At 42.1% G+C, this 26,173-nt stretch overlaps 1 protein-coding gene across 4 annotated transcripts in view; it reads left to right on the top strand.

Moving 5' to 3' along the window:
• Mon2 (MON2 homolog, regulator of endosome-to-Golgi trafficking) overlaps positions 1-11,560 on the top strand; it is a 74,563-nt gene extending 63,003 nt beyond the window's left edge. For 3 of the 4 annotated variants that reach the window (XM_032913259.1, XM_032913251.1, XM_032913243.1), the window contains 4 exons: positions 69-192; positions 3,137-3,344; positions 5,916-5,998; positions 9,665-11,560. In XM_032913259.1, coding sequence (XP_032769150.1) covers positions 69-192; positions 3,137-3,344; positions 5,916-5,998; positions 9,665-9,828 — 579 coding nt within the window. In that variant the 3' untranslated portion in view covers positions 9,829-11,560. The remainder of the gene's footprint in view (positions 1-68; positions 193-3,136; positions 3,345-5,915; positions 5,999-9,664) is intronic. The other variant, XM_032913234.1, reaches the window with a different exon arrangement.
• The last annotated feature ends 14,613 nt before the right edge of the window (positions 11,561-26,173 follow it).

Below are 26,173 nucleotides of genomic sequence, written 5' to 3'. Positions count from 1 at the left end.
AGAAATGATCATCTGAATAGGCTCGTCTCTTCCGAGGACAGGGTAGACTTGACTCCCCTTTGCTCTAGGTTGTTCAGCTCATCAGCGCGGAGATCCTCCCCTATGCCAACCTCATTCCTAAAGCGTTTGTGGCTCAGATGATGACCATGCTCAACAGGGGCTCCATCCATTCCCAGCCGTCCTCCTTTACAGGTGTGTGGTTCAGAGTCTGCTCACAGGGGTAGGAAACAGGGCGTGGCTAGTCCTCTGCCTGCTGTATATAAAGTGGAGGGTGGGGGGGGGATCTTAGGGATGTGATATAGAATGTGACGTTTTAGGAGGGGAAAGGTAGGTATGTTCATATTTGTAAGCTCTGATTAAGTGAATCACATGGTATTTCTGGAATCTGATGAAGTTATGCATGTTGACAGAAAGAATTTACTCGATTTTGAAGTCATAGATTATTATGACTTCAAAAAAGAATATTCTGCCACTTAGATGTTGGTTCTAGTAGGGAAAGAGTTTCCTAACATTTCTTAAAGGAGCAGACAATGAGTGCCTACTGTGTACTGCACTGTGCTAGAAAGGTGTCACATTGTTGAAAACATTTCTAAGGATATGTACCACAGTATTAGAGAAAGGAATGAGTTTAGTCGGATTGAAAGAACACCCCGTCATAAGAAAGAACTGCTGTGTTCTTTATGCCCTCTCATATGTCTAAATTTATTATTTCTAGTTACTAAAACATGTATTCAAATCTCAGATGTAGTTGTGACATGATGGGACTTTTTTTTCTGTGAGATAATAAATATTTGCAGGAAATTATGTATCTATCCTTAATCCCAACATTTTACTAGACCCAGGAATACTGAGGTTTTAAAGAACATTTATCAGTTTGGCCACTAGATGACTCTCTTGCTGCTTACTTCACAAGCCAAGGGTTTTTCCACTCACCCCAACATTTTAAAAAACTGGTCTATAAGTTTAATCAGCATGGGAATTTCAGAGAAAATAATTAAGTGGACTTAATGTTTATATTATACTTATTAAAATGGTAGATATTTTAATGGAGTACAATTAAAATTGGGTACAAATATTTCAAGTGCTGAGTCACCAGGTATGCACTAGTCCTAGGAGGATTCTGATACCCCTGCCTGCCATGTATGGTGTGAAGTGTACCAACACCAGTGTGTGGTGTGAGTGTACCAACCCTGAAAGAAAGGCGCTCACCCGCTCTCACAGGGGCTTTGCATAAAGCACGTTACCTCAGCTTTACCTTGGAGTTTTCTGAAAACACATACAGAAAGACATTCCATGCTAAGCAAATTCCCATGATCACTTGGTTCTTAGCTATTTAGCATGACCCAATGGCCAGACTTCACAGACTCTAAGGGGAAAGCTAAAATAAATGAGTAAATAAAAGAAACCGAGCTTCTTCCAGAGGGATGAAAGCACATCACAGGGACGTGTAGGTGCAGCAGGCGGGCAGTGGGGCAGCAGCTGAGGACTCACATCCTCAACCCCAGGCAGGAAACTGAGAGTGAGAGCAAGAGTTGGGGAGGGGGTGATTGAGGGGCACATATGTGTACTGGGAATGGTGTATGACTCTGAAACCTCAAAGCCTACCCCTAATGACACACCTCCATCAAGGCGATACCTCCTAAGCGTCCCAAACAGTGCTTCTACCTGTGGAATGTGGAGTGTTCAAATGCCAGAGACCATCATTCAAGTCACAGCAGTAATCAAGGAAATAGAGCAGAAACCAATGCTTAGATGTGTGCTAAGATCAGAAAGAAATCAAATTAATCAGAGGTGTTTATCTGGTCCCTCTGATAACTGTGTCTTCTAGGAGGGAACAGAGAAATATAGAAAAGGATATTACTGAAGACATATGTCCTCACATTAGAAATGATAACTCAGTGCCCAACAGTCAAGGACAAAAGGCCCCAGTAAGACATATCACAGAATGTCAGCCTAATATCAACATCACACGAGTTCTCATAGGAACTGCAGGGTTTTCACAGACTTGACCTCTAGTGGCTAGAAATGAAGAGTTCCCCCATGGAGGTGTGTGCCTAGGCACCGCTGGGCAAGTCTGAGTACAGACCAGTAGTTCTCAGGCTTGAGCAGAAAGGGTTCCTGCCTCAGACAGGGTGGGATTGAAGAGTTCCCACTTCCCACCAAGGCTCTACAGCAGCTAGGAGCCTCCCACACGTCATACCACAGTAAAGTAATGGCATCCTCAGAACAACAACAGAGATTTACTTTCCCTCATCCCTTCTTAGGAAGCCACTGCAGGATATCTTCATGGAAACTGGGTAAACTGAAGAAGCAGGAAACTAGAATTCTGGGATACTGAACGTGGGGCTACTTGCCAGTTCTGGCTAAAAGGCTTGACTAGGAAGAACTAGTCTTGACCAGAGCAGGCTCCTGCTCCAGAAAAACATGTAGTTAGGAAAGAGGGAAAGAGAATAAGACAGAAAAGGCAATTGTGACTTTTAACTTAGACTAAACTCTTGAGAGGTTTGTTCAGGTTTTGTCATTGTTGTTTAAGGTGTGGTCTCAGGTACCCCAGACTGTCCTCAAAAAATGCATACCTCAGTAGCTGGCCTCAAACTTCCTGTGTAGCCTAGAGTGCCCTTAGCCTCTCTTTCTCATGCTGGAGTTGCAGGCATATGCCACCGTGTCTACTTTATGTGGTACTGGGGATTGAGGCTGGAAGTCAAACTCAGAGCTTCATGTGTGCTAGGCAAACACTCTGCCCTTGAGATGCACTTTATAGCCGTCTCGAAAGATGCTTGCCACCAAGCCTGACACTTTAAGTGCAGTTACTGGAACCCACGTGGAAAGAACTGGCTCCTACAGGTTGTCTTCTCACTTCCACATGTATAATGTGGTATGAGTGCATGCACACACACGCATACACAAACACACCACACTAAACAGAGGAAAACAAAACCATGTTGATTATGGGCAGCCTTGTTTTTCACATTTCAAGAGGGAAAATTGTTATTTACTAAATATTTACTAAGTATTATTAACTATGGGTTGTTCATCAGTGCCTTTCATCTTACTGATAGAGTATTTTTATTCCTAGCTTGCTAGGCTTGTTATTAATGTTGACTGTTTTAACAATCAAATATTGCTAATTTTACAGAAGCAGAGATTGACATTCGTTTGAGAGAAGAATTTTCTAAAATGTGTTTTGAAACATTACTCCAGTTTTCCTTCAGTAACAAAGTCACAACACCCCAGGAAGGCTACATCTCACGAATGGCACTCTCTGTGCTTTTAAAGAGGTCTCAGGATGTTCTGCATCGCTACATAGAAGATGAGAGGCTGAGTGGAAAATGTCCTCTCCCAAGGTATGCATTTAATTAAGGGGGGAATACACTGACATTATCATTAGTAACAAAGATTGCTCAAAACCAAGAGATTTCTTATGTGAACTAGTCAGAACTGAAGTCATTGATAACTGTATGTGTCTTCTATAGCATAAGTCATTGATTACTGTGTGTGCCCTCCATAGCATAAGTCATTGATAACTGTGTATGCCTTCTGCAGTGTAAGCATTTATAGGCTTTGCTGCAGATAAATTATTATTATTAATTATTATTATGCTACTTCAGGCCTTTCTTGTAGATTAATAACTATGTGATACATGTGCCTTTTGAACCTAAAAAATATTGAATCTGAAAAGAGATCCTCTGCTAGAGGTTTCTGCATAAGAACTTGTGGATTTGCATTAAAACACAATCTTTTTCTCTAAAGAGAAATTAACAGATTAATCGCTTCTAGGTTATCTTTGATTGACATTTCTTGATTTGTGTCACCTGTTCCTGTCTTAAAACCCAGTTTTTTTCTAATGTGTTTAACTAAGCTGCCCCTAAGCTTCTTGTACCCAGCTTGTGTCCATGGCAGGAGCTGCAGGGCTGAGCTCAGTTGAGCTATGGACTGGAATTCAGCTGAGGATATAATCATTTTTTTTTTAATGTTGAAACTGGAGTTTAAGTGGAAACAAAGTATGAAAGGACAGAAGTCCCCAGGGCAGGAAAGAGTTAGGGACAGTGACCTCCTTGTGATGGGGTTCTGGTAGAGAAGCAGATCCCTCACGGATCCCACATGCACCCTGATGCTTCATCAGTCTCTGAAGTTGGAAGTGCTCAGACAAAGGACAGGGTTTCTCTTTAATCATTCCCATGTCTCCCCAAACTCCTGCTACAGTTCTGTACCAGTTTAGATCTTCTCAGGACCATATGAATGCCTTTTCCTCAATTTTTAAGATTTAAAACTTCTTCACTCATTTAGAGTTTATTTTACAGTTTTCTAATTTGGTGAGTGAAAGTCACAAAATGATTATGGACATGATTAAAAATGGATTAAAGTTGATTCCTGATATGTAATGAACGAGCAGAGATAAACCTGCTTTACGTGAATATTATTACTAGATCATAAATGTTCAGAAAATATCCTCTTTCCTTCATTTTTGGGTTGAAGATTTAACTAGCTCCTTATTTCTTGTAAATTTTATTTGTGCTATCTTTATCTATGTGTGAGTATGTGGGCATTAGTACAGGTGCCTGCAGGAAGCAGGGGTATGTGATGCCCTGAGGCTAGAGCTCCCAGCAGTGCGAGCCATCTGATGTAGGTGCTCACAGTCAAACGCAGACCATCTGTAAGAGCAGTACATGGTCTCAGCCGCTGAGCTCTCTCCTCCACACTATCTGCTTTCTGTAATTGGAGCTCTATTTATAGTCATCTGATGAAGCTGTTTGATTCTGTGTCACAGTATTATGTGTTTTCTACAAGCGGCATTTCAACACCAGTCTGCTTGCAACAGTTGATGCCTGGGGATGTAGTTCAGATGTTTAAGTACTCGACATAGTTCAGTCCCCAAAACTACATCAACAGGGCCTGCTAGTGAGGCTTCTCATCCCAGCAGACAGGAAATTGAAGCAGGAGGATCAGAAGTTCAAAGTTACACGTTTGATATCAGCCTGGGGGATGTGTGAGATCCCGCCTTAGATATATTATTTATAAGGCTTGACAGAGTGCCCTGCGCAGCACTGGAAAGGCCTGGCTCTCTGTGGGACTACAGCTCAGCTCTGTACCAGCAGTAGAAGGGACGCTAAAGCAAGACCCACCATTGCTGTTGTTGGAAGGAAGAAACCAGGGTGTTCTTGTCACCCTTGGATCTTTTATTACGTGCTTATTCGTTTTTGTTAAATGTTGCTAAATGGCTGCCTCAGAGTTAATGTCAGGCATGTTCTGTGATGTCATATTAAAATTACAGTAAGGAAACGAAAACTACCTGAGTATCCCTGCAGTTCTGAGAGCACTTTCAGCAGCACGACAACAAAACACATAGTCGGTATTAAAAGCAGCTTTTCCATTCCATCTTTGGCAAATTTCTATTAATATTAACTAGAAAACAAAAAGTCGTGTTTTAGGAAGTTTTTAAAGCTTGTATTATAAAATAGTGGAATGGCACAAGTCGTTAATCCAGCACTCAAGAGACAGAGTCAGGCAGACCTCTTGAGTTTGAGGCTGGCCTAGTCTACAAATGAAGTTCCAGGACAGCAAGATGACACAGAAAAACCCTGTCTGAAAAAAACAAAAGTAATTGCAGGTAGTGGCAGAGGCCGCCCTGTAAAGGTGGATTTTCAGGAAGCTAATTGCCCCTTACCATTGATAATCTTAGTAAGCATAACCACAAATCAGATTTGGTGAGGTAACCTCAGATCGGCAGTAAACATGGTATGGACGTGTTTGCTATGTGCTTGATGACTTTTCCTTTTATAGGGATTCTAACCTCTTTATTTTATTGTAGTTAATATTTCTCCAAAATTATATGTATTTGTACAGACTTTGTGAGAAAAAAATTACATGTTGTATCTTAAAAAATCCTAAGGGAAATCATCTCTCATCGTTTTCAGGCAGCAAGTAACAGAAATCATCTTTGTTCTAAAAGCTGTCAGTACTCTCATTGACTCACTGAAGAAGACTCAGCCTGAGAACGGTGAGTGCTGGCGAACGTGGCTGCCTGTGCTACACACATTGCACGCTCCGTCCTCTCTGCCAGTGTTGGCACTGCGTGGTATCTTTGTGTTATCACTAAGGTAGCCGAACATGAGTGCCATTATGTTCTTTGTTCTTCAGTTCACTCCATGACAAAAAACTCAATTCATGTCAATTCAGTAAAATTAACTTGTTAAAAAAAAACCACATATGCCAGCAAGATGGCCTAGGCTGACGACCAGATCACGATAGGAGAGAGCCGACTCTGAGCACACCCAAACATTTACACCAGAAACACGAGGATAAAGACATTACACGTTATTTTAACAAAAATAGTACCTGAAAACAACACCTGAGGTGCTGTCTGGCCTCCGCACATACATGCACACACATATGTGTGCACCTGCACACACATATGCACAAATACAGAACAAATGTAGAAGTTAGAATTATGCTCTAAACAAATGAAGTGAGGGGTTTTTTGATGTAACCATAAGTTAATGGTGATAAATTAGAAAAGTTTAATAGACTTCCTCAAGAAAGGAGGGAGGAGATAAGAATGCCGGCTTTTCTGTCAGTCATGTGCGTTGCACACAGCCAGTCCAAGCCGATGCAGGAGAACCTACAGACTTCATTTAAACTTTTAACACTGTCCTACTGTAGTGTGGCCGGAAGTGAGGCATTTGAAGACTTAACATTTTTAAGAGGCTTTGTTTTTATTATTTTATTTGATGGTAAGTTTTTAAGTAGGCTATATAAATATACATAACTTAAAACAAAGGTGCTCTTGGGTCAGGCACTAGCACCAAACCTGAGAACTTGAGTTCAGTAACCACATGACAAGAGGAGAAAGTCAGTTCCCACACATATGTAATACAAAATACACACTCCAGTAACCCTCAGTTTTCTATACAGATAAATAACAATATCCCCTGTTTGTAATCACTTTTTTCTTGTCTGTTTTTCACTCAACAAACATTATATATATTCTTTCATATTTATACATGCATCTCTTTGATATTCATTTTATAGTTTGAGGTTTAGGAAACGGAGTCTCATATAAGTCATGATGGCCTTGAACTATCAGCAGAGGATAGCCTTGAATTACTAACCTCTTTCCCTCTACCTCCCAAGTCCTGGGTGACAGGTATGAGCTAGTATACCTGGCTTTCTGTCAGAAAGTCCCTCAGAAATTACTGTGGGCTTTAAAACATGCTGTAAGAACTGAGTACAAGTTCTGTGTCTGGGGTCATCTTCATGTATCTCCTCTAATAAGCCGAAGCCGTTTGACTGTTTGTCTGGCCAGAGTAGAGTTTCCATCCGGATGCTCTTCTGCGGCTCGGTAGAAAGTATGGCCAAAGACAACTTCCCAGAGCAGTGGTGCCTGGCTTTTTTGTTTTGTTTTTCCGTTCCTTTTCTGATTTCTTTTAAGCCAACCTCCATCCCCAAAGCAAAAGTGAAAAGAAGTATGGTGTGGATTCTTCTTATATTAACATTCTTATTATAACATGATATTTACTGTGTGTGGAGGGCTGTACCCTGCCACACCATATGTATGGGTCAGACACAAACTTGAGGGACTTGGTTCTCTTCTTCCAGTGACCTGTTAGGATCACACAGATTACGGCATGGCTGCAGTCAGCTTTACCTGCCAAGCCATCTTCCCGGTCTTGGTTCAAATTCTTAACATTTCAGACAGGTAAAAAGCAGAGAAGTGATTACTCACCCGCCCACCAGTCCCTATTTTCACCAGTGCGGCCCATTCTCTCCTTCCAGCCTTGTCCTGAAGAAGCCTGTTTGAGAAAAGGAGTTAGGACTGGAGAGATGGCTCAGTGGCTAAGAGCACTGACTGCTCTTCCAGAGGTCCTGAGTTCAAATCCCAGCAACCACATGGTGGCTCACAGCCATCTGTAATGAGATCTGATGTCCTCTCTGATGTGTCTGAAGAGAGTGACAGTGTGCTCACATATAATAATATATAATTATATATTTTCATATATATATGAAAAAGAAAGAAAAGGAGTTAGCAGATGCATAGAACTTTTCATAGAAGTGAGCTAAAGAAATAACTTTAGCACTGAGCAGGGTCAAAACACATTAGATGAAAAAAAAAATCCCATAAGCATCTTATATGCTTATGGGAAACTGCGAATTATATAAATTTGAGTACGCACTTTTACTGTAAGCCTCTAGTGAATTCATATGAATTGTTGGTCTTTAAGAGGAAAGATATGTGTGACGTGTACCAAGCTTATCTGACCAGGGACTTGTTTCAGAAATAGAGAGACTATGTTAAGAAACTCCTTTCCTTATATTACATCAAGAGAACTGAGATAGAGAACAGTCTCCTGGCTTGACCAGGATACCAAGCACTGCCTTATTGGGGCGGGGGGGGGGGTTACCACTTAGTAAATTAGAGTAAAGTATGAAATAATTTTTAAAAGTTCTTTGAGCCAGACATATTAAAGGCACATGCCTTTAATATCAGCACTTGGGAGGCAGAGTCAGGCTTATCTCTGAGTTTAAATTCAGCCTGGTATACAGAACAAGTTCCAAACAGCCAAGGCCACCTACCAGAGAAACCCTATCTCAACAACCCCCAAAAGAGGGAGTGTGCTTTGTACATTTTCACAGTACTCTTTCTTGTGTGCTGCCCTTCCTCCCAGACTGCAGATTTGTTCCACACAATAACATGACATATACTGGCAGGTTTTATGTGAGGATTGACCACTCTACAGTGCACTTACTAGAGAATGTGGTGGAGGGGCCAGCCTGGGTAACTTGCTAAGCCACCTGTCTCCGAATAAAGGGTAAAAAAGGAGGCCTGAGGTACAGATTGGCAGTATAACACCTGCTTGTACATGACCCTGAGTCAGACCCCAGCAAACAACAGGAAGTAAAAATGTAACCCCGGGATTTCAGTAAAGCAGATTACTGGTTCTGGCGGGCCACTCCTGCGCACCTGGTGGAAAGCATCCGCCCGTTGGTGGATGAGGCGAGGAAAGCAGGTTGGCTCTCTGTCCAGTCTTGTGGTGCACATTAAAGACTAGCAAGCTCTGTAAGACGGCTCCATCTGGGCAGTAACGTGAAATTCAGACTGCTATCAACGTTATTACTGAGAAATTCATGTGAAGATATTTGTAGTAGGCAAGTGCAAAAGATGGTTTTCTATTTGTTCTTAACATGCACACTCTGTTTTCTGGTAACTATACAGAAAATAACGTTTTGGATCATTCTGCTACTTTGTTAACTTGCAGGGTTTGTTGGTATCTATGACTAACCTCACTGCTTATTTCTCTCTCTATGTATGAATGTTTGCCAGAAGAGAGCATTGGATGGCCCTGGAGCTGAGATTAAAAATAGCTGTTAGCGGCCATGTAGGTGCTGAGAACCAAACCCGGTCTTCTGTGAAAGCAGCAAGTGCTCTTGAGCACCGAGCCATCTCTAGCCCCTAATACTTTCCTCCCTAATTTCTAAGTACATAATTCCCTATCATCTCTTCCTTTTTATACTTTACTACTTATATCATGAAGTCTTATAAAATTAAGAAATTAAAAGATGCTTATAGAACCATTTCTGTTATATTTTTCATTGTGTTTATATAAATTGGGTGACCATACTGTTTATATCCACTGTTTTGAGAATTTTTTGTACTTTTTGATTACAGTTGATGGAAATACCTGGGCACAAGTAATTGCCTTATACCCTACGTTAGTAGAGTGCATCACCTGCTCATCCTCAGACGTCTGCTCTGCTCTTAAAGAGGCACTGGTTCCCTTTAAGGACTTCATGCAGCCACCAGCATCCAAAGTTCAAAATGGAGAATCTTGAGCAGCTACAGTACATGTGGAGGAAGAGACACCCTAAGGAACGCCGTCTCCTGAGTCTCGTAGAGGAAGGACGCTCTACTGAAGTCATTCTTGGCAGCCATCGTTTGCCTTCTTTAAATTAAAGTGTAATTATCTGGGTGCAGTAATTCATACAAAAGCATACATGTTAACAAAGGCTCCTGGAGGACGTGAGCCTTTTAATGAGCGATCTTGCTGGGTGGGATAATGAACACTACATCGTACCTGCTACCACATCTTCAGTTGATAAAAGTGAGCTTATGTACAGTTGTTGTGTGTGTGTTAATGATGTACTTTTTAAAAAGAAAGATATTTCCATTCAGATTTTTGAGGCTGGTGTTTTGCACCCTTTTTCAAGTACAGAATTGTACTAAAATTTTATTCAAGGTGGTACTGTAACATTCCATACTATCTACAACCAGCCTTTGTGAACAAAGGGAAATGATATACTATGTGTATAATAAATGGTACAGTTCTGTATAAAATACTTGCATTTATTTAAAATTTTAAAATATTGATGATGTTAAATGCTCGAAGCTGTATTTATTATTAATACAAACTGTTTGCTTACGTTTTTACTTCTGATTTGCCTTCTTCTGGGGCAGATAAGCTTATCGTGTACTCATACAGTTGGCTTCATGCTTTTTACATGCATTATTGGTGACCAGAGGGATCGTGTGAGCACAGCAGCAGAAGGTATGATTCGCTGACTTTGCACCTTTGAAATGCAGTCATAACGTAATACAGAGACACGTTGTAACAGAATGACTGGATCATACCTCATTTCTTTAAGCCTGTCTCTGAACTTTCATGCGTCTGTTTTTACACTTGCTGTCTGGATTTTAAAGACTTTTCATATTTTATATTCCTATGGTTTCTTCCTGTGACATGTGCTGAATGACGACCGAGGCAAGATGACTTTATACTTCATGAAACTTTGCCTGTGAGGTTTTGTTCTTCTCTGTGCTTCCTTTTCTGGGTTCCTTCCTAGAAGAAATAGCACCAGGCTAACCCATAGTATGTAAAGCATGTGTCACACACAGGGCAAGTGGGTGTTTGGAGAAGCCTGCGTTTCCAAGAGCAGGGAGCTCACTGTGCTCGGGAAAGAGCTCCTGCCACCCTCCTGCCACCCTCCTTCTGCCCTCAGGAAGAAGGAGAGCTCAGAGCACGTGACCTCTCTACAAACTGACGTTGACCTAGCTCGCTGTATTTTTTTTTTTAATTAATTATGCTGTTATAATATTTTTCCAAGTTAAAATTTTATTTCACAAGTGCTGAGACGTGAAACATGTTGAAAACATTGCTATTAATGAGAAGTGAGTGAGGTTAATATTATTTTAATGCACCAGAAAGCTTTTTACTTTAACAAGATTTATAAATTTTGGTCTTTCCAAAATTATCATACACCTAGAAGGAGGCGTTAGAGTCGAGTAGTCAATGAGATACAGTTTTGAGGCTATTTTAATTATGTGATGATTTAATTTGCACTATATTCTGTATATGTGTGGCAAGGCCTATTTTGAAGGAATATTATTTTTACTCACATGAATCAATGAATTTCTATTTTATTATTTCACTTGAGGTTAAGGTAATACATGGCATTTCATAGACTGTGCTGTCAGTGTTTTCTTAAAGCTGTAAAAAAATGACTCAAGCTGTGTATTTTTTATATTTTGATATATTCACTTGTGAATTAAAGAATAGGAATATCACTGATAACATATCAATAAGAGTGGCAACATTTTGAAAATATTGCCGTGGGTTTCTTTTATAAAGTAAGTGTCTGCTCATGAGAAGTAACAGACCAATCGCAATCTGAACGAGTGTTCTCCTGTGAAGGTTATCTGTGAGTCAAGGGTCTACAGCATACACTTATATCAGGTAAATAATTTAAATTAATACAGTATTAGTTTTCAATACCAATGTCACACTGTATAGTTCAAAATATAATGTGATGAGGAACCAATGCCAGTCTCAATGTCAAGCATGCAGGCCTCTCCTGATAGAATGACAGGCTTCCCCAAAATCCCTCTCGACCCCAAGGAGTGAGTCCAAGTCATTAGTGCTTTTGGGTCGGTCATGATTCTAGGCTACATCCTCTAAAATGTGCTAGTCTCGGAGAGTTGATGCACTGTCCTCGCCCTGCAAATATAACCTGGGTTCCGCAGTCAGCACAAGACCTGGGCTGCATGGCGTTACTAGATGCAAGGAAATCTCCAAAAGTTCCCATCGTGAAACACTAAGATGAATCCCATCATTGCCTCCTGTCCGAGTCGGTGAGTTTTAACTCTCAGAATGAGTCTTCACCACTGAATGACAGACTGTCCCCACTGTGGGTGATCATGGAGGTCTCAGTGGAATTACTTAGGTCATCTTTTGGGTTCTGGTTGTACAACCACTGTCAAGGGAGAAGGAGTAATTTCATGTCTTATTTCTTACAATTAATCTTAAAGTTTTGTTTTACTGTATGCATTTTGCATACCATCTATTAAAAGCCTTTTGTGTGCCAAAGGTAGGGGGAACTTGTTATTAAGTCTGACTAGAAAAGAAATGCTTTTAACTTGTTCATATTTTTACTATATTAACACTGATGATCTCACTTGTTTCCTCACAGAAGAGTTATTAAGTCAACACTTCCAACATTCTTTAAATTATATAGAGCATCAGAAGAAAACAATGGAGAAGTTATTTTCTTTATGTTATCATAGTGAATAAGTCACTTTAAGTAGCAGCCAATAACAATTATTTGACCTTTCTTCTACAGGGTTTCAAATGTTATATTTATTGTCAGTTTGGTACCACCTAGTCCTAGGTGAGCATTTGGCCAATGGTCAGCTGGAAAACTGCAAGTGAACTAATAGACCAGAGAACATTGGAAATAGATCCCTTATAATGATCACTCTTGACAGTCACGTCAATCAAAGGCACTGTTGGGCGCACTCCTCAGAGGTGGAGTAATCCATGTGTGTAGTCAAACTTTAAGACATGGCTAAGAGCCACTAAGACAGAGAGAACACTTTCAGGAAATACTTACCTGTAATTGCCACTGCAAATCAAGAGCCAAAATAGATTAATGTCCAGCCTCAGATTATTATGGGTTATAGATTTTTCTAGGAAACTACCACAAAGGTAGACAAAAATAGTTTCTTCAGAAGCATTACCAGCAGCCTAGAGTGTCCCACTTACTGGATTTGGCATTTTGGAGACACTTGTCTAAAGCATTACAGTTTACTATGCTAAGTGCTATAAGGCTTTTTTTTTTTTTTTTTGTTTTGTTTTGTTTTTGTTTTTGGTTTTTAGTTATTCGTAAGAAGAACAGGGAGTTATATGACATGTTGTATTACTGACTTACATATGGTGGACAAATAGTTTTTAATCCTTTATGGTCATTTGAATTAAACATTTTGTATCTCTTGAGAGTAGAGTGGTGCTTTTATTTTAATGTTCAATTTTGTAAATGGGAAGTTGTGACTGGTTCTTAATTTACATGCAAACCCTCTCAGAAGACTTGCACTAAATCCAGTAGTTTTAATTGTGTTAGCAGTGTTGGCTTTAAAGAGCCGTGTGGATGAGCTGGATGTAGTGGCTTGGGCCTGTAAGCCCAGCACTCAAGAGGTTCCCACGAGGAGTCCAGGCTACCAGCATTTCACAGGGAGGCCTTTTTCAGAAAGCAGACAGAGAGGTACCAAGCCTCCTCGGGCCTGCAGATACTCTGTGATCTCAAAGTGGTCAGTAGAGGTCCCCTTCCTAATTCACCTTTAAGCAAATTCTCAAAGCTGCTGCTTTCCTGTTTGTAAAACAGTGATGATGCTGAGTTACTGATTCTTTAGACAGTGCTTAGTGTGAATGGACTTGACTGCAGAGAGACACTCTTGGGTACTTGCTCAGGCCATGTGGTTATGCACTGTTCCAGCCAGAGAAGAATTGACTGTTTCCTTCCTTTCTCCTTTCATTCCCTCCTGTCTAAGTTATAAGTTTACCTCACTTCCTCCTAACCTTTCTCTCTGCATTTGCCAATGCTTTCATCATGAGACTCAGAGAGAGACCCTGGTAATGACTGCCTTCCTACTAATGAGGTTTTAGAAGTGCCTTCCACGTCAGCCACTGTCACCTTTTTACTGAGTTGAAGTTCCCTACCATTTTAAATAGTGGAACAATATGAAGCAGTTTGAGGCTATTGCCTACTATATTTCCGAGTCTGTGATTCTGCTGCCAAGACACAGAATGTGATTGCTATAAATAAATGGATTCAGTAGCTAAACTTGGAACAGTTATGTCTGCACTGCTGTGAACAGCAAAACGATGCCACTTGTCTTTAAAAGGAGTATTTAAAATTTGTAGGCATTTCTGTTGTGGCTTTTGGAGCAGGATTGTTTTGGCTTTGGGGAAGATCCTGTTTGGGGAGGTAAACAGTTTGAATGTGGATAAGTTTATGTCATCTAAATACTACATCCTGATGATATGTGCACTGCTGGCTTCCATGGAGAGCTCCAGGCAGTGTTGTTGTTTCTGTTTCATCTACGTCTGCTTTTCTATTACAAAGCAGTAGGTCGGGGATAGAGAGATGGCTCAACAGTTAAGAGCTGCTCTTCCAGAGGACTGTAGTTCAATTCTCAGCACCCACATGGTGGCTCACAACCATCCAACTCCAGTTCCAGGGGACCTGACACCTTCCTCAGGCCTGCCTGGCCAGCATGCACACAAGTGGTGAGCGGGCATACCTGCCGGTAACATAGACAAACATAAAATTAAATCATACAGCTGGTGATTCTGACCGAAGACCAGAGTGTTTGTCTTATTTCTGAGTACTCCTGGAATATTTTGGTATTACTGTTGCTCATGGTAACAGAGGCCTTGAAGCATTCTCTATTATACTGCTGAGCATGATGGGATCTCTGAGTAAGAAAATTACTGAATTTTGAGATCATTTTCAGTTGCTACAAATAGTTACCTAAAGTTTTATTTTAAACTAAAACTTAGTAAACAGTGTATCCATAAAAGACTTCTTAAACCCTGCCATTACTTGGAAACTGCTGTAGTATAATAGCAATTACTACTTACTGTGTAGTTTTCCTGGGTGGAAGAAAGACTGAGAAGAGATACAATTGCAGTCTTACTCCACTTGTCTAAAAAAATAAGATATTAAGATTTAGACCCAAGTACAAATTCCATTTTCTTTGCAGCTTTTACTCCCTCTGTGTCATAATTTTAGCACACGGCACTCAACTCCTTTCTCAAGGCAGTCACCATATGGTGTTTATGTCAGACTGGATATATTTATCTCATTTTGCAAGGTTTCTTTTTTAGCTCCCAACACAATTCTTGAAAGTAATACCATACATACCACTGTTTCTGTATGTGCTTCTCACAATTCCTATGTTGCTGAGATATATCAGTTATGCAATATAATCAGAAAAGTTTCTTGGTCTCAAGTCCTAATCTTTGTAATGTAGGGTAGGTGTTTCTTCATAGCTCCATAGTTAAAACTGTTGAGTGCACAGACCCTCAGTTTGTGTTTGATTCCCACATAGGTGAGCCTACATGTCATCTCCCAGTCTTACTTGGTAACCTTGACCATAATCTCCTTGATAAGTTTCTTTCTGATCTGATCGGTAGTCCTGCTTTTCTCTAGTGTACCTTGTGCTTGCTTTCCCTTTCCTGTGAGGTTCAGAGCATCAATTGCTGCACCATTTCTGATTGGTGTTTTGTGTACTTACACTGCATTCATTATGTAAGTGGTCAATCTGTAAGAAGCTACAAAGTGAAAGAATGGAGAAATGGTTTTCAGATACTTATTAATGCTAATGATATATAAAATGGAAAAAATAAATGTACAATTAGAAAGACATGAGGTATCAGTTGTGAGAATCTTTAAGAACCCGAGGTCCAGTTGAAAGCGCACACCCTCTTGTGGGTTAGATTGGGGGTAGGTGGGGAACAGTTCTGACTTACTAGGACCTTGTGCCTGCTAAGTAAAATACTTACTGTCCCAGTCTGGCTGAGGCCGTTACATTGTAAGAGTGTTGTTGCTGTTGCTGTTGTTGTTGTTGCTGTTGCTGCTGTTGCTGCTGTTGTTGTTGCTGTTGCTGCTGTTGTTGCTGCTGTTGCTGTTGCTGTTGCTGCTGTTGCTGCTGCTGTTGTTGCTGTTTCTAATTCAGGGCAGCTGTTTTTGAGACTGCCCATCTGTATCAGTGCTAAACCGTCCTTCCACAGCTCAAATTCTGTTTCATATCTTCTTTTTTAACAAGACATACAGATGCAACCTCTTATCCTCCAGAGGCTGAGACAGGAAGAGCACTTGAAATTCTGATTCAAGACAGGAAGGGGAAAAAAACAAAAATTCCTGCTCTGAGAAGTTAAACTATGAGAAAATTCCTATATTATTTAGAGTGCAATAACTTTTAAAATCACCCATGTGGAGTGCTCGAGGAACATAGCATTTCTTCTCCTTTAGTCCTTACAATAGGAAGTTAGGGTTAGACCTACTCTACACGTGAGGACAGAAAAATTCAGATGTCACGTTCTAGAATCACAAGCCTAAATCAGCATGGCTCACTTTAAGATCCATTCTTTCATCTATAAATGGTTGCTAGTAAAACTGTTTCACTGCACTAGTTAATATCTTACTGAAATAAACTGCTGCTTCTGTGGCTATGCATTTGGGGTAAACACTCACGAATATTAAAGGAGGAGATTCAAATATCAAGGAGAAATTGTTTAAGAACTAACCTCTGTGTGATCTGCCTGGGAATTTTCACTGGTACAGGGTTTAAACATTTGTTTAAAATATCTGGTTTGTTGCTTGTTTTGTGTCAGCATTAGCATAGTGGTTAAAAGACCGAGAGTCTACCCAAATTCAGGTCCTGTTGTTTGCAGCATCTGTTACATGAGCAAGCTAATCAATCCATCTTGATGTTCTTGTCTGTGAAATAGAATGAATAGTGGTGATTAATGCATAGTTATTAAATACACTTTTACAAGGAATTTTAGAAAGCACTGTGCCTGCCCTTGGCAAGTTTTCAGTTGTGACAGAAATAAAACACACTTAGCACATATAGTTCAAGAACCAGGCAGGAAACCAGAGCAACCTCTTCCTTGTCTTTCACTACAGCTATAAGGTATGAACCTCCAAGGGTCTCCTTGTCATGTGACTGCAGTCGCTAGGGTATATTGTAGCTAATACACATCAAATAATGCTGAACATAAGACAGTGTAATCACGTGTCCATAACATGCCTGTCTCTACCCTTCCACAAAAACAGTCAAGTGATTACTAAACCTCTCATGGTTCAGGTTAATACTGCTATTCATATCCAGAAGGACAACAAGAAAAAGAGAGGCTGAATATGAAACTTTCAGTTTTGATGGCTAGGAAGTCTGTGTCTATAAACTACATGATACTGAAAAGGATGGAAGAAGGTAGGGTTTGGGTTTTTTTTTTTCTTCGTTGAAGATTTTTATTGTGTGTATATAAGAAAGGGATATGTGAACAGAAGTATAGGTATCTGGAAAATCTGGAAGGCGGCGTCAGGTCTCCTGGAGCTGGACTTACAGGTCCTCTGCAACATCTTTCCAGCACTAAGGGAAGGTGTGTGTTTTTAGTAGAACTGGTAACAGTGAGTTTTGGTATGGTGGGGTGGGGGATGGGGAAGGTTGGCTTTGAGGAACTGAAACCTAATCAAACTCCTTAAAAGCCAAAAACTTTGGAATGGCACAGGTTTACTTTTAACCAAAACTAAAGAAGATGAATCTGTTATGTGTAGAGTTAGGTGGCGATAGAGAGTAGGGAAACCAGGCGAGTGAGTTTTCCTGCTGAGGTGATGCTAGAGGAGGAGCTGAGAGTACTCCTGTTTACACAGATGCTGAGGAGACTGGGAACACACCTGTCACCCTAGCGCTTCAGAGGCAGGCAGACCAAGATAGCTGCAAGTTCTAAGGAAGCCAGGACTAGATCTCAAGAAAACTGTCTGGAAAGGGGAGTTAGGGTGAATTAGGTAGACTACATATTTGAATGTTAATGATGGAGAATATTGGTGGTGACAGTACCGTGAGTGGATGATTCTATTATGTCAGAGTTGTCGGAGATAAAGCAGTGCAACAGCTGGACCAGGTTTAGTTAATAACTTACCTTTTAGACCAGATGTACGCTTTATAGCCTCTTAAAAAAACTCCACGCTAACAGTGGCCAACAAACTTGGTAAGGTGCAAATAACATGATCCACTGTGCGGTGAGTTAGCCCGGTCATTGTTTATTAAGAAAGGATGCTGTGAGTTTTCCATATGTATCAGTGCGGCAGACAGGAAATTAGCATTTCATTGCAAGTATGTTACACAAGCACTCAAATATAAAGATATGAATTAGGAATAACTGAAACATTTGAGATGGCTTTAAATACTAAGGTTAGTATAACTAATTCTGCCCGTAGCATAAACAGGCAGGTAGTTTGAAATATGTCTGAAACCTGTAAGTGGGTTGATACATTTGAAAATTTGTACTTCAAAAAATTATTTAGGTCCTGTCTACCTTGTAGTGAAAGTTAATTGGTATTAGTATGGGCTCCAGGGTCTGTTGTACTAAATTATACTGGACTGGGTCAGGGTGAGGTGGGTCTCTAAAATGAATTAAATATATGCGTTCGGACGTAGTTTTACCAAATTTGCAACAGAGTTTTGTTATCTGGCTGCTGTGACAGGATTAAAGTTTAGAGAAACTTCCCAGATTGCACTCATTTCTCTAACCATTCTGTATTTGTCTTGTGTACTGTGGATTTCCAGCAACTTTATGACTAATGGAACTGCCAAATGCACTAAAACAGACCGGCAGATAAATGTGAAATTCAGACACCATCCCCCTTTTAGTACATGGAATCTACATATGCGGGGGGGGGGAAGCATTCGTTTATGTGGAATTCCAGTTTAGCAAGACATCCTGTATTTTATCTGACAAATCTTAGTGACTTCTAAAAACAAAAAAAAAAAAATCTTTAAAAACCTGTAAATGAGAAGCAAAACAAAAAAGTAAACTGGGCCACACGGATGGGAAGCCCCATTGCAGTCGGCTCTCTTCCAAACCTTGCCTAAAAATAGGGAGAAGGCAGGCGCCCCACGTTCCGGGAGCCTGCGCACTAGACTCGCCCAACACAGCTTTCCCGCCAGTTTCTGCGGCGAGCAGCTGCGGCCGCGCCGGGGTGGAGCGCCGCGGGCCAGGCGGCCGGAGCGGGAAGGAGGTGCCGGAACTTTGCGGCCGGAGAGCAACGTGGCCCACCCGCCGCCATCTTTACTGCTCACGCCCAGAGCACCAGGGCTCTGCCGACCGCGCCGAGCAGACGGAGCCCAGCACGAGGCCCCGGCAGGTCCCGGCCTGCGGCAGGAGTCCCCGCCCGTAGCGGGCTTTCCCGCGAGCCCCGAGGCTCGCCCGGGCGGAGAGCGGGCGCGGTGCCCCGGATGTAAGATGGCGGCGGGGGACGGCGGACGGTCACGTGGTGGGGGAGCGCGCCAGCCTCTTTAAGGGATCTCTATGGTTCGCCCGGCCGCAGTGAAGCAGGAGCGCGAGACCGGGCGCGCGCGGAGCCGCCGGTGCCGGGCTGCCGGGGTCCCCCAGAGGGTGCGGGGCGCGTCCGCGGGGACTTCCGGGTGCGACGCGGCGGGGGGGGTGGGGCGGCGGCGGAGCCGCGGCGTGGCGCGCGCGGGCGGGCGAGCGGGCGAGCGCAGCTCCGCTCGGACAGAGGGCGCGGCCGGCCCGCCGGAGGCAGCCTCCGCCCTGGGGTGCTCGGCGCGCGCAGCCGGCGCGGAGAGGAGGACGAGGCTCCGCGTGTCCCGCCGGCTCCCACACCATGGCCCTGGCTGAGGTAGTAGTTTGTGCTGTTGGTCGGGTTGTGACATTGCCCGCTGTGGAGATAACTGCGCAAGCTACTGCCTTGCTAGTGCTGGTGATGCTCAGCGCCGCGGAGGACAATGGCCGGGGATCCCCTTTGTTTTCGGGGGCGCGGGGACAGCCCGATCGGCCGGCCAGCCGGCGCGGAAACCGTTAGCTAGCCGCATTCCCGCAGGGGCTACCGGCCGTGGCGGCGGCCGCGGCGCCTTCCGTAGCCCGGGGGAGAGCGAAGCCTTCGGAATTGCTCCGGGAGAGGAGGAGAGAGCCGCGGAAGACGCGGCTCAACTTTCCGCCTCGGATAATTTTAACTCGTGCAGGATTTTAGTTCGACCGCGGTGGGGTTTCGTTCTTGAGGTGCACGGCGGAGCGGGCGAGCGGCTCCGCGATGCACAACTGCGGTCGCGGTCAGAACAGTCAATGCTGGAATTCCAAACTTTTACGTCTCGACGCTTTTTGGATCTGGGTTATTATATGGCCGCTACGTTTAAGAGTTTAAAATGTAAGCCCGAAGCAGAGTAGAGTTTCGGTTTTAACTGTTTATAACTCCTTAAAACAGGGTTGACTTTTATAGTTAAATGCACCTTTCGAATCTTTTTTTAAATGTGTAAAGCTAAATAAATTCTTTTTACTGAATGCTGTGTTTTTTGGTTTTGTTTGTTTGTTTTTCCTTTAGTTTAACTTTGTAAGCTCGAATAGCCATGCTGGTGTGGGGGAGGGTCAGTCTTAGACTTTTATGTTGATATGCTTTTTATTAAAGGCGAGTAGATCAGAGCTGGAAGTACGGCTTCCGAGAGACCCGTCTAATGACACAGGCTTTTGGTTCGTGACCTCTATTAGGAAAGTACAAGTTTTGTGGAGAAAGTTTAGTCTGGATAATAAATGAAAAGTGCTCGGAACTCTTATGTGGAAGAACTTGTATTTTCTAGTTTTATTTTCTCCAAGAGAAGTATGATGGTAAGTTATAGCTCTGATGCTTTTGCAACCTTCCTGTTTGAGTTATGCATAATGCAGTGTAGTAAATTTTCTGTGTGGCACTTTGAAGCTTTTTCTTTAGGCAGTTCTTTCCTAAGTAAGATACACGAAAGGAAAAATGTTGAAAGCAACTCAATCTCTTGCCCCTTTCGATAGGAGTTTGGTGCTTTTGTAATTCAAAAGTGATGTAATGCTTTGACGAGGCTTAGCGTTGAGCCTTGAAGGCTCACTTAATATACTCATCGGGATGGGGCCACCTCGCTGTAGGAAGGACAGTAAAGAACCATGCACTCCAGCATTCCCGCAAGACTTCAGCACTGGCTTTAGGCTGGCTTTTCTCGGCAGAGCAATGTAAGTTGAGGACTCTTAAGCACTTCCTTTTCAGTGATGAAAGCCCGACGTCTCCCATGGTTAATCTTGGATTTGTGGGGAAATTGATAGTAAAATTCTAACTGTAGTTTCGTTTTCCAGAACTCTTCTTTTCAAGCAAATCAGCCTGCTACATACTGTTAACATTTTTACAGTGAACCAGTAGATGCTGTTGGATACCCGAGTGTAAATTTCATTGGTAATCCTGAACTCTAACTCGTTCCCTTTGTAGCTCATCTTGTGCTTTCAAAGTTAAGCTTCATCTAAAACTACGCCGCCCACGGAGAACACACTTGTATTGTCGGCTCTATAAGTGCTTCCTTATGTTTCTGTTTGCTGCTGTCAGGGGTGCTACTCCCGTACTTCATTTCTCTCTTTGCTTTAGAATGAGTTCTCTGTGGCAGTGAGAACTACCAACTATTTTCACTGTTGACAGACTTTCCAGCAGGGTGAATTTACCTAACGAAAATACAGCTTTCCAGTCCGCATTGATGACATTTACTAATGCCATTAACTTTTCTGTTAAAGGTCTACTGTCAGGCCTTTAAGTAATCTGTAGTTTGTGCAAAGCTATGGATAGGAAGGATGAGACAAGTGTTTTGAGTGCCCTTCTCAAGTACTGAACCAAAGAGAGGACAGGCCGTTGTGATGATGAGATTTTAATAAATGCCATGTCCAATTGGAAGAAGAGGGATGTTAAGGATGTTCTGGATGCACCATGTGGAAAAGATTATTAGGCCACATTATTGCTTCATGCTCCAATATCCCTGACTGTTAATTGTATATATATAAAAAATCCATTTACAAGGCATTTTAATGTATAATTACCTTCTGGCTGGTGTGGAAAATATCCTTGTGTTGTTGAACCCCCCCCCTCACGCCCCAACATTGCCAGAGGTACCTAAGAGCAGAAAATAGCTCTTGAGTGTAGAACGTGGACACCAAGAAGGTTTCGTGATTTCATAACTACTTCCTCCTTCTGTTATCCCACAGCCTGCATGATAATCTGACGGGAGGCACTAGACAGTCAGGTACTAGACCACACAGTCAGTTCCCATTACTTCTGTACCCAGAAAGCAAATGGAGTGATCATCCTAAAAAATTAATTACATCAGGTCAATGCTACCAAAAGCAGAATTTTTATATCAAAATCTGAAGACATCAGTGCCACTCTAGTCACTAAATAATTAAACAAGAATGCTCAAGTTACTTGTGTGAGTAGTGAAAATTCGCTGAGTGTTGTGTCAGATCCCATGGTGCCCCATGGAAGCAAAGTGGTACAGCTGGATCCCCACCCCCAAGGGACAACAAAATGTGACTGTGATGAATAAGAATCGGATGCATAAAAACACTGACGACCTGCCTCACTGCATTCACATGGTACGAGCTACGGAGAGTTCTCTCCTTACACTTATGTGTGCCATCAGAACCCTGTAGGTGGAAGCTATTATTGGTGACCTACGTTTCCTGAATTGCACTAATACATAGTTATATATGTTGATACAGTATACACTATATATTTCATATATGTTAATATATTTGTATTGTCGCATAATACATATATTTGTGTATATATACTATAAATATGCATGTGTGTTGATTTTTACAGTTTTTTCTCTATTCGCCACCAAACATTTTCTGAAACTAGACCACTCACTTTGAGTTGGTTTCAAATCCTTAGTTTTCTTCCAATATAACTGATAATATATTACTGTAGAAAGCAGGGTTTCTTAGGATGCCAGTGTGCTCGATGTTCACTGGGCAGCTCAGACCCCTTGGATAAAGTTTCTGTAGTGTTAGGTGAGCGCTCTCATCTGCTCTCTGGCTGATTAATAAGGAGGTCTGAGTGTTTTGTTCAATTTGAATGTAACTACCAATGAGGTGTCTAGCTATGGGGTGGGGTGGGGCGCTGTCTTAATTGGCACAGTGTATTTTTAAGCTCAGCAGTAACATGTAACACTGTGTAATAGTACAGTGAGAGACATTAGAAAGATAAAAGGCGCTAGTAAAGGACAAAGATCACTTTGGTTTTCTTTTTTCTTTGTCAAGTCAAGGTCTCTCTGTGTAGCCCTGACCATCTTGGAACTCACTTTGTAGACCAGGCTGGCCTCAAACTCGGCGGAGATCCACCTCCCTGCCTCCCAGGTGCTGGGATTAAAAGTATGCACCACCTGGCTAATTGTTTTTCTTTATTTTTAGAAACAAGCATACATATTGTTAGCTAAGAGTGTGTGAATTGTCTGAATACTAATCCTAACTGCATTCCTTTTCCTGTTTCCGTTTTGAGACAGGGTTTCGCCACCGTGTGGCCCCTTACTGGTCTTGAACTCACAGAGGGTCACCTGCCTCTGCCCTCCTGAGTTCTGGTATTAAAGGCGTGTACCCATTTCACTTTTAGCAAGTGAATAAATCTTATCCCAATAGATTGGGTTATCTTGTACCTGATATACTCTGGCCAGTAGAGATGTACAGTAAATTTTTTAAGTCACTTGTATTTACATGCTAGTGAGAACATATTTTTTCATTATTAAATCATTTCCCTGGCCTACTTGTGTTTTTTATTCAAACCCAAGTTCTATTCAGGTAGCTTCTGAAAGGTCCTCAATCCAGAATCTGTTGATACTGTGATTGTATGGGAGATAAAGACCCATTTCTTTTGTTAACTTGCATCCTTATTTTAAAAATAGTGGCGTGCACCGTAATCTCAGCACTTGGGAGGTAGAGGCTGCCAGATCAGAAGTCTACTTCTCTGCTGTGTAGTCCCTCTTGGATTACATAATACTGTATTTAAAAGGAAATTACTCCCACCAGAGTGAATGGCACAGCCAGGGATGTTTCTAAGTTTACAGAAGACCTTTAGGAACTTCACGGAGTTAGAAGTGTCACTCTGCTGTGCCTGTCCTAAGCACCAAGCATTCAGAGGCAACAGCGCACTGATAGTGTTGAGGGTTAGACAAGGCATCTGTCCGAGACTTCAGAAGTACTGCATTGTTAGTGGAACCGGCTGACATGGGCCTTTCTGGGCCGAGAAGGATCCAGCTGCGGTATTCATCCTGCCTTTGTACAAACTACCTCAAAGTAGGAGTGCCTGCAGGGGAATTTCCTCACTGAATAATTTCAGTTTAACAATCCAGAAATTATGTTAGAAGGCTAACATTCACAACAGCTAATGAAGTAATAAAGCTAGACAGTGCTAATGGGCAAGAATTAATTCATGGACGACAACACCTGGGCTCGGGCTAGTCTTCACACTTCCTGTCAGAGACATCCTGCCAGGTCCTGCAGTCCAAGCCTGTGAAGTATAAAGAACTGAGCTCTGATGCCCAGTGGGTTTCTAATCTGTGAAACCTAAGGTACAACACCACAGGAGAGGAACATGAATCAGACTGGGCGATCCTACAGGACAAAGAGCCTGACTTAAAAAGTAAGGGCTTAGCAGTTAAGAGCACATAGGGCCTGGGTTTGGTTCCTAGACTCCCGTAGTGGTTGACAGCCATCTAACTCCAGTTCCAGGGGATCATGGGACCAAGCACACATGTGCTGCACATACATGCATGAAGGCAAAACATGGAAATGAATCTAACAAGCTTTATCAAGTGAAACTAATTTGCAAAGTAAAACGAGGGAAAACATAAAATGCACTTAAAGGTAGTTATCAGATAAACATAAACTCTTTTAAATCATTTGGTCAAAGACACCAAGGTAAAAATAATGAACACTGAACGTGTGGAGTTTGTTCATTCTGGGGCCTAGGGAAAGGAGACAGCGGTCATGAGTACTGGTCGCTTTTGCAGAGGACTTGGGTTCAGTTCCTAGCACACATGGAAACTCGAAACCAACTGTGTATCCAATCCCAAGGGACCTGGTACTGTCTTCTGACCTCTGCAGGCACCACACATGCATGGTACACAGACACCAATGAAGGCAAAATGCCCATACGTGCAAAATGAAACAGTTTTTGTTTTCCAAAACAGGGTTCTCTGGCTGTCCTAGTGCTCTTTCTGTGGACCGAGCTGGCCTTAAACTCAGAGATTCCCCCTGCCTCTGCCTTCCCAAGTGCTGGAATTTAAGGGGTGTATTGCCCTGCCTGGCTTGAAATAAACATATTTTAATGTTAATTTTTGATGGTGCTTCTTTATTTAAACCTTTATTTTTAGGGGCGTGAATATTAAAGAATTGGCCATTAATAGTGGCGAAAGGTTGGCATCATGGGCGTACATACTGAGACTGAAACCTTGATCTTGTGTTTACTAATGTGGGGCAATGGGTAAAGGAAGGGCAAGCTGTTCTATTTTTGTAAAATGTGTTCTTTTTTATAATAACTTTGAAGCAGCAAAATAAGGAGAGTCCTGTGGTTGAAGAAAAACCAAGAGAAATGAAAACATCTAAGACTCTACAAAGGGGCTGGAGAAATGATTCCTCACTTAAAAGCAGTGGCTGCTCTTCCAGAGGATCCAGGTTCCATTCCCATCACCCACATAGTGACTCTCAGCCATCTGTAACTTCAGGTCCTTCCTGGTGATCTGATGCCCCCTTCTGACCTCCATAGAGTGCAGGCAAAATGCCAGTATACACTAAACACACACACACACACACACACACACACACACACACACACACACACGATCAGTAAGCAACAGGCAAGCGTATTCAGGCTGTCTTCCCAGACCACAAGATGCTTCCGTGAGCTCAGCGTGCCAGGCGGGATCTGTCTATATTTTTTCATACTCCAGGTTGATTTTACTGATTTTACAGTAGAAATTTGCACATGTTCAAAGGTCCCATTGCTTGTAATTATCAAAATCAAGAATAAAGATTGTTTAGAACTTGTACTGGATGCTTGTGTGAAATACCTTAGTAATTTTCCATCTTTGGGTCTATTTTGCTGGTTCCCTAGCCATATTTGCATACTTTACAATTTGTTCTTAAAAAGAAAAGTTAATCAGTTTGCAGAAAGGATTTAGTTTGTTATCGCCCCCCCCCCCGGCTGCCTTCAATACTTGTTTTTGTTTATTCTTCCTGACATCCCACGTCGGCTCACATGTCTTCCTAGACACACAAGCCCCTGGTACCCACCATTCTGTCTGTAAATGAGATACAGTCTTTACCTTCCC

Source organism: Rattus rattus, chromosome 1, assembly GCF_011064425.1.
Source record: "Rattus rattus isolate New Zealand chromosome 1, Rrattus_CSIRO_v1, whole genome shotgun sequence".
In the NCBI taxonomy this organism is placed as follows: Eukaryota; Metazoa; Chordata; class Mammalia; order Rodentia; family Muridae; genus Rattus; species Rattus rattus.
This window is presented reverse-complemented; position numbering and strand designations above follow the sequence as displayed.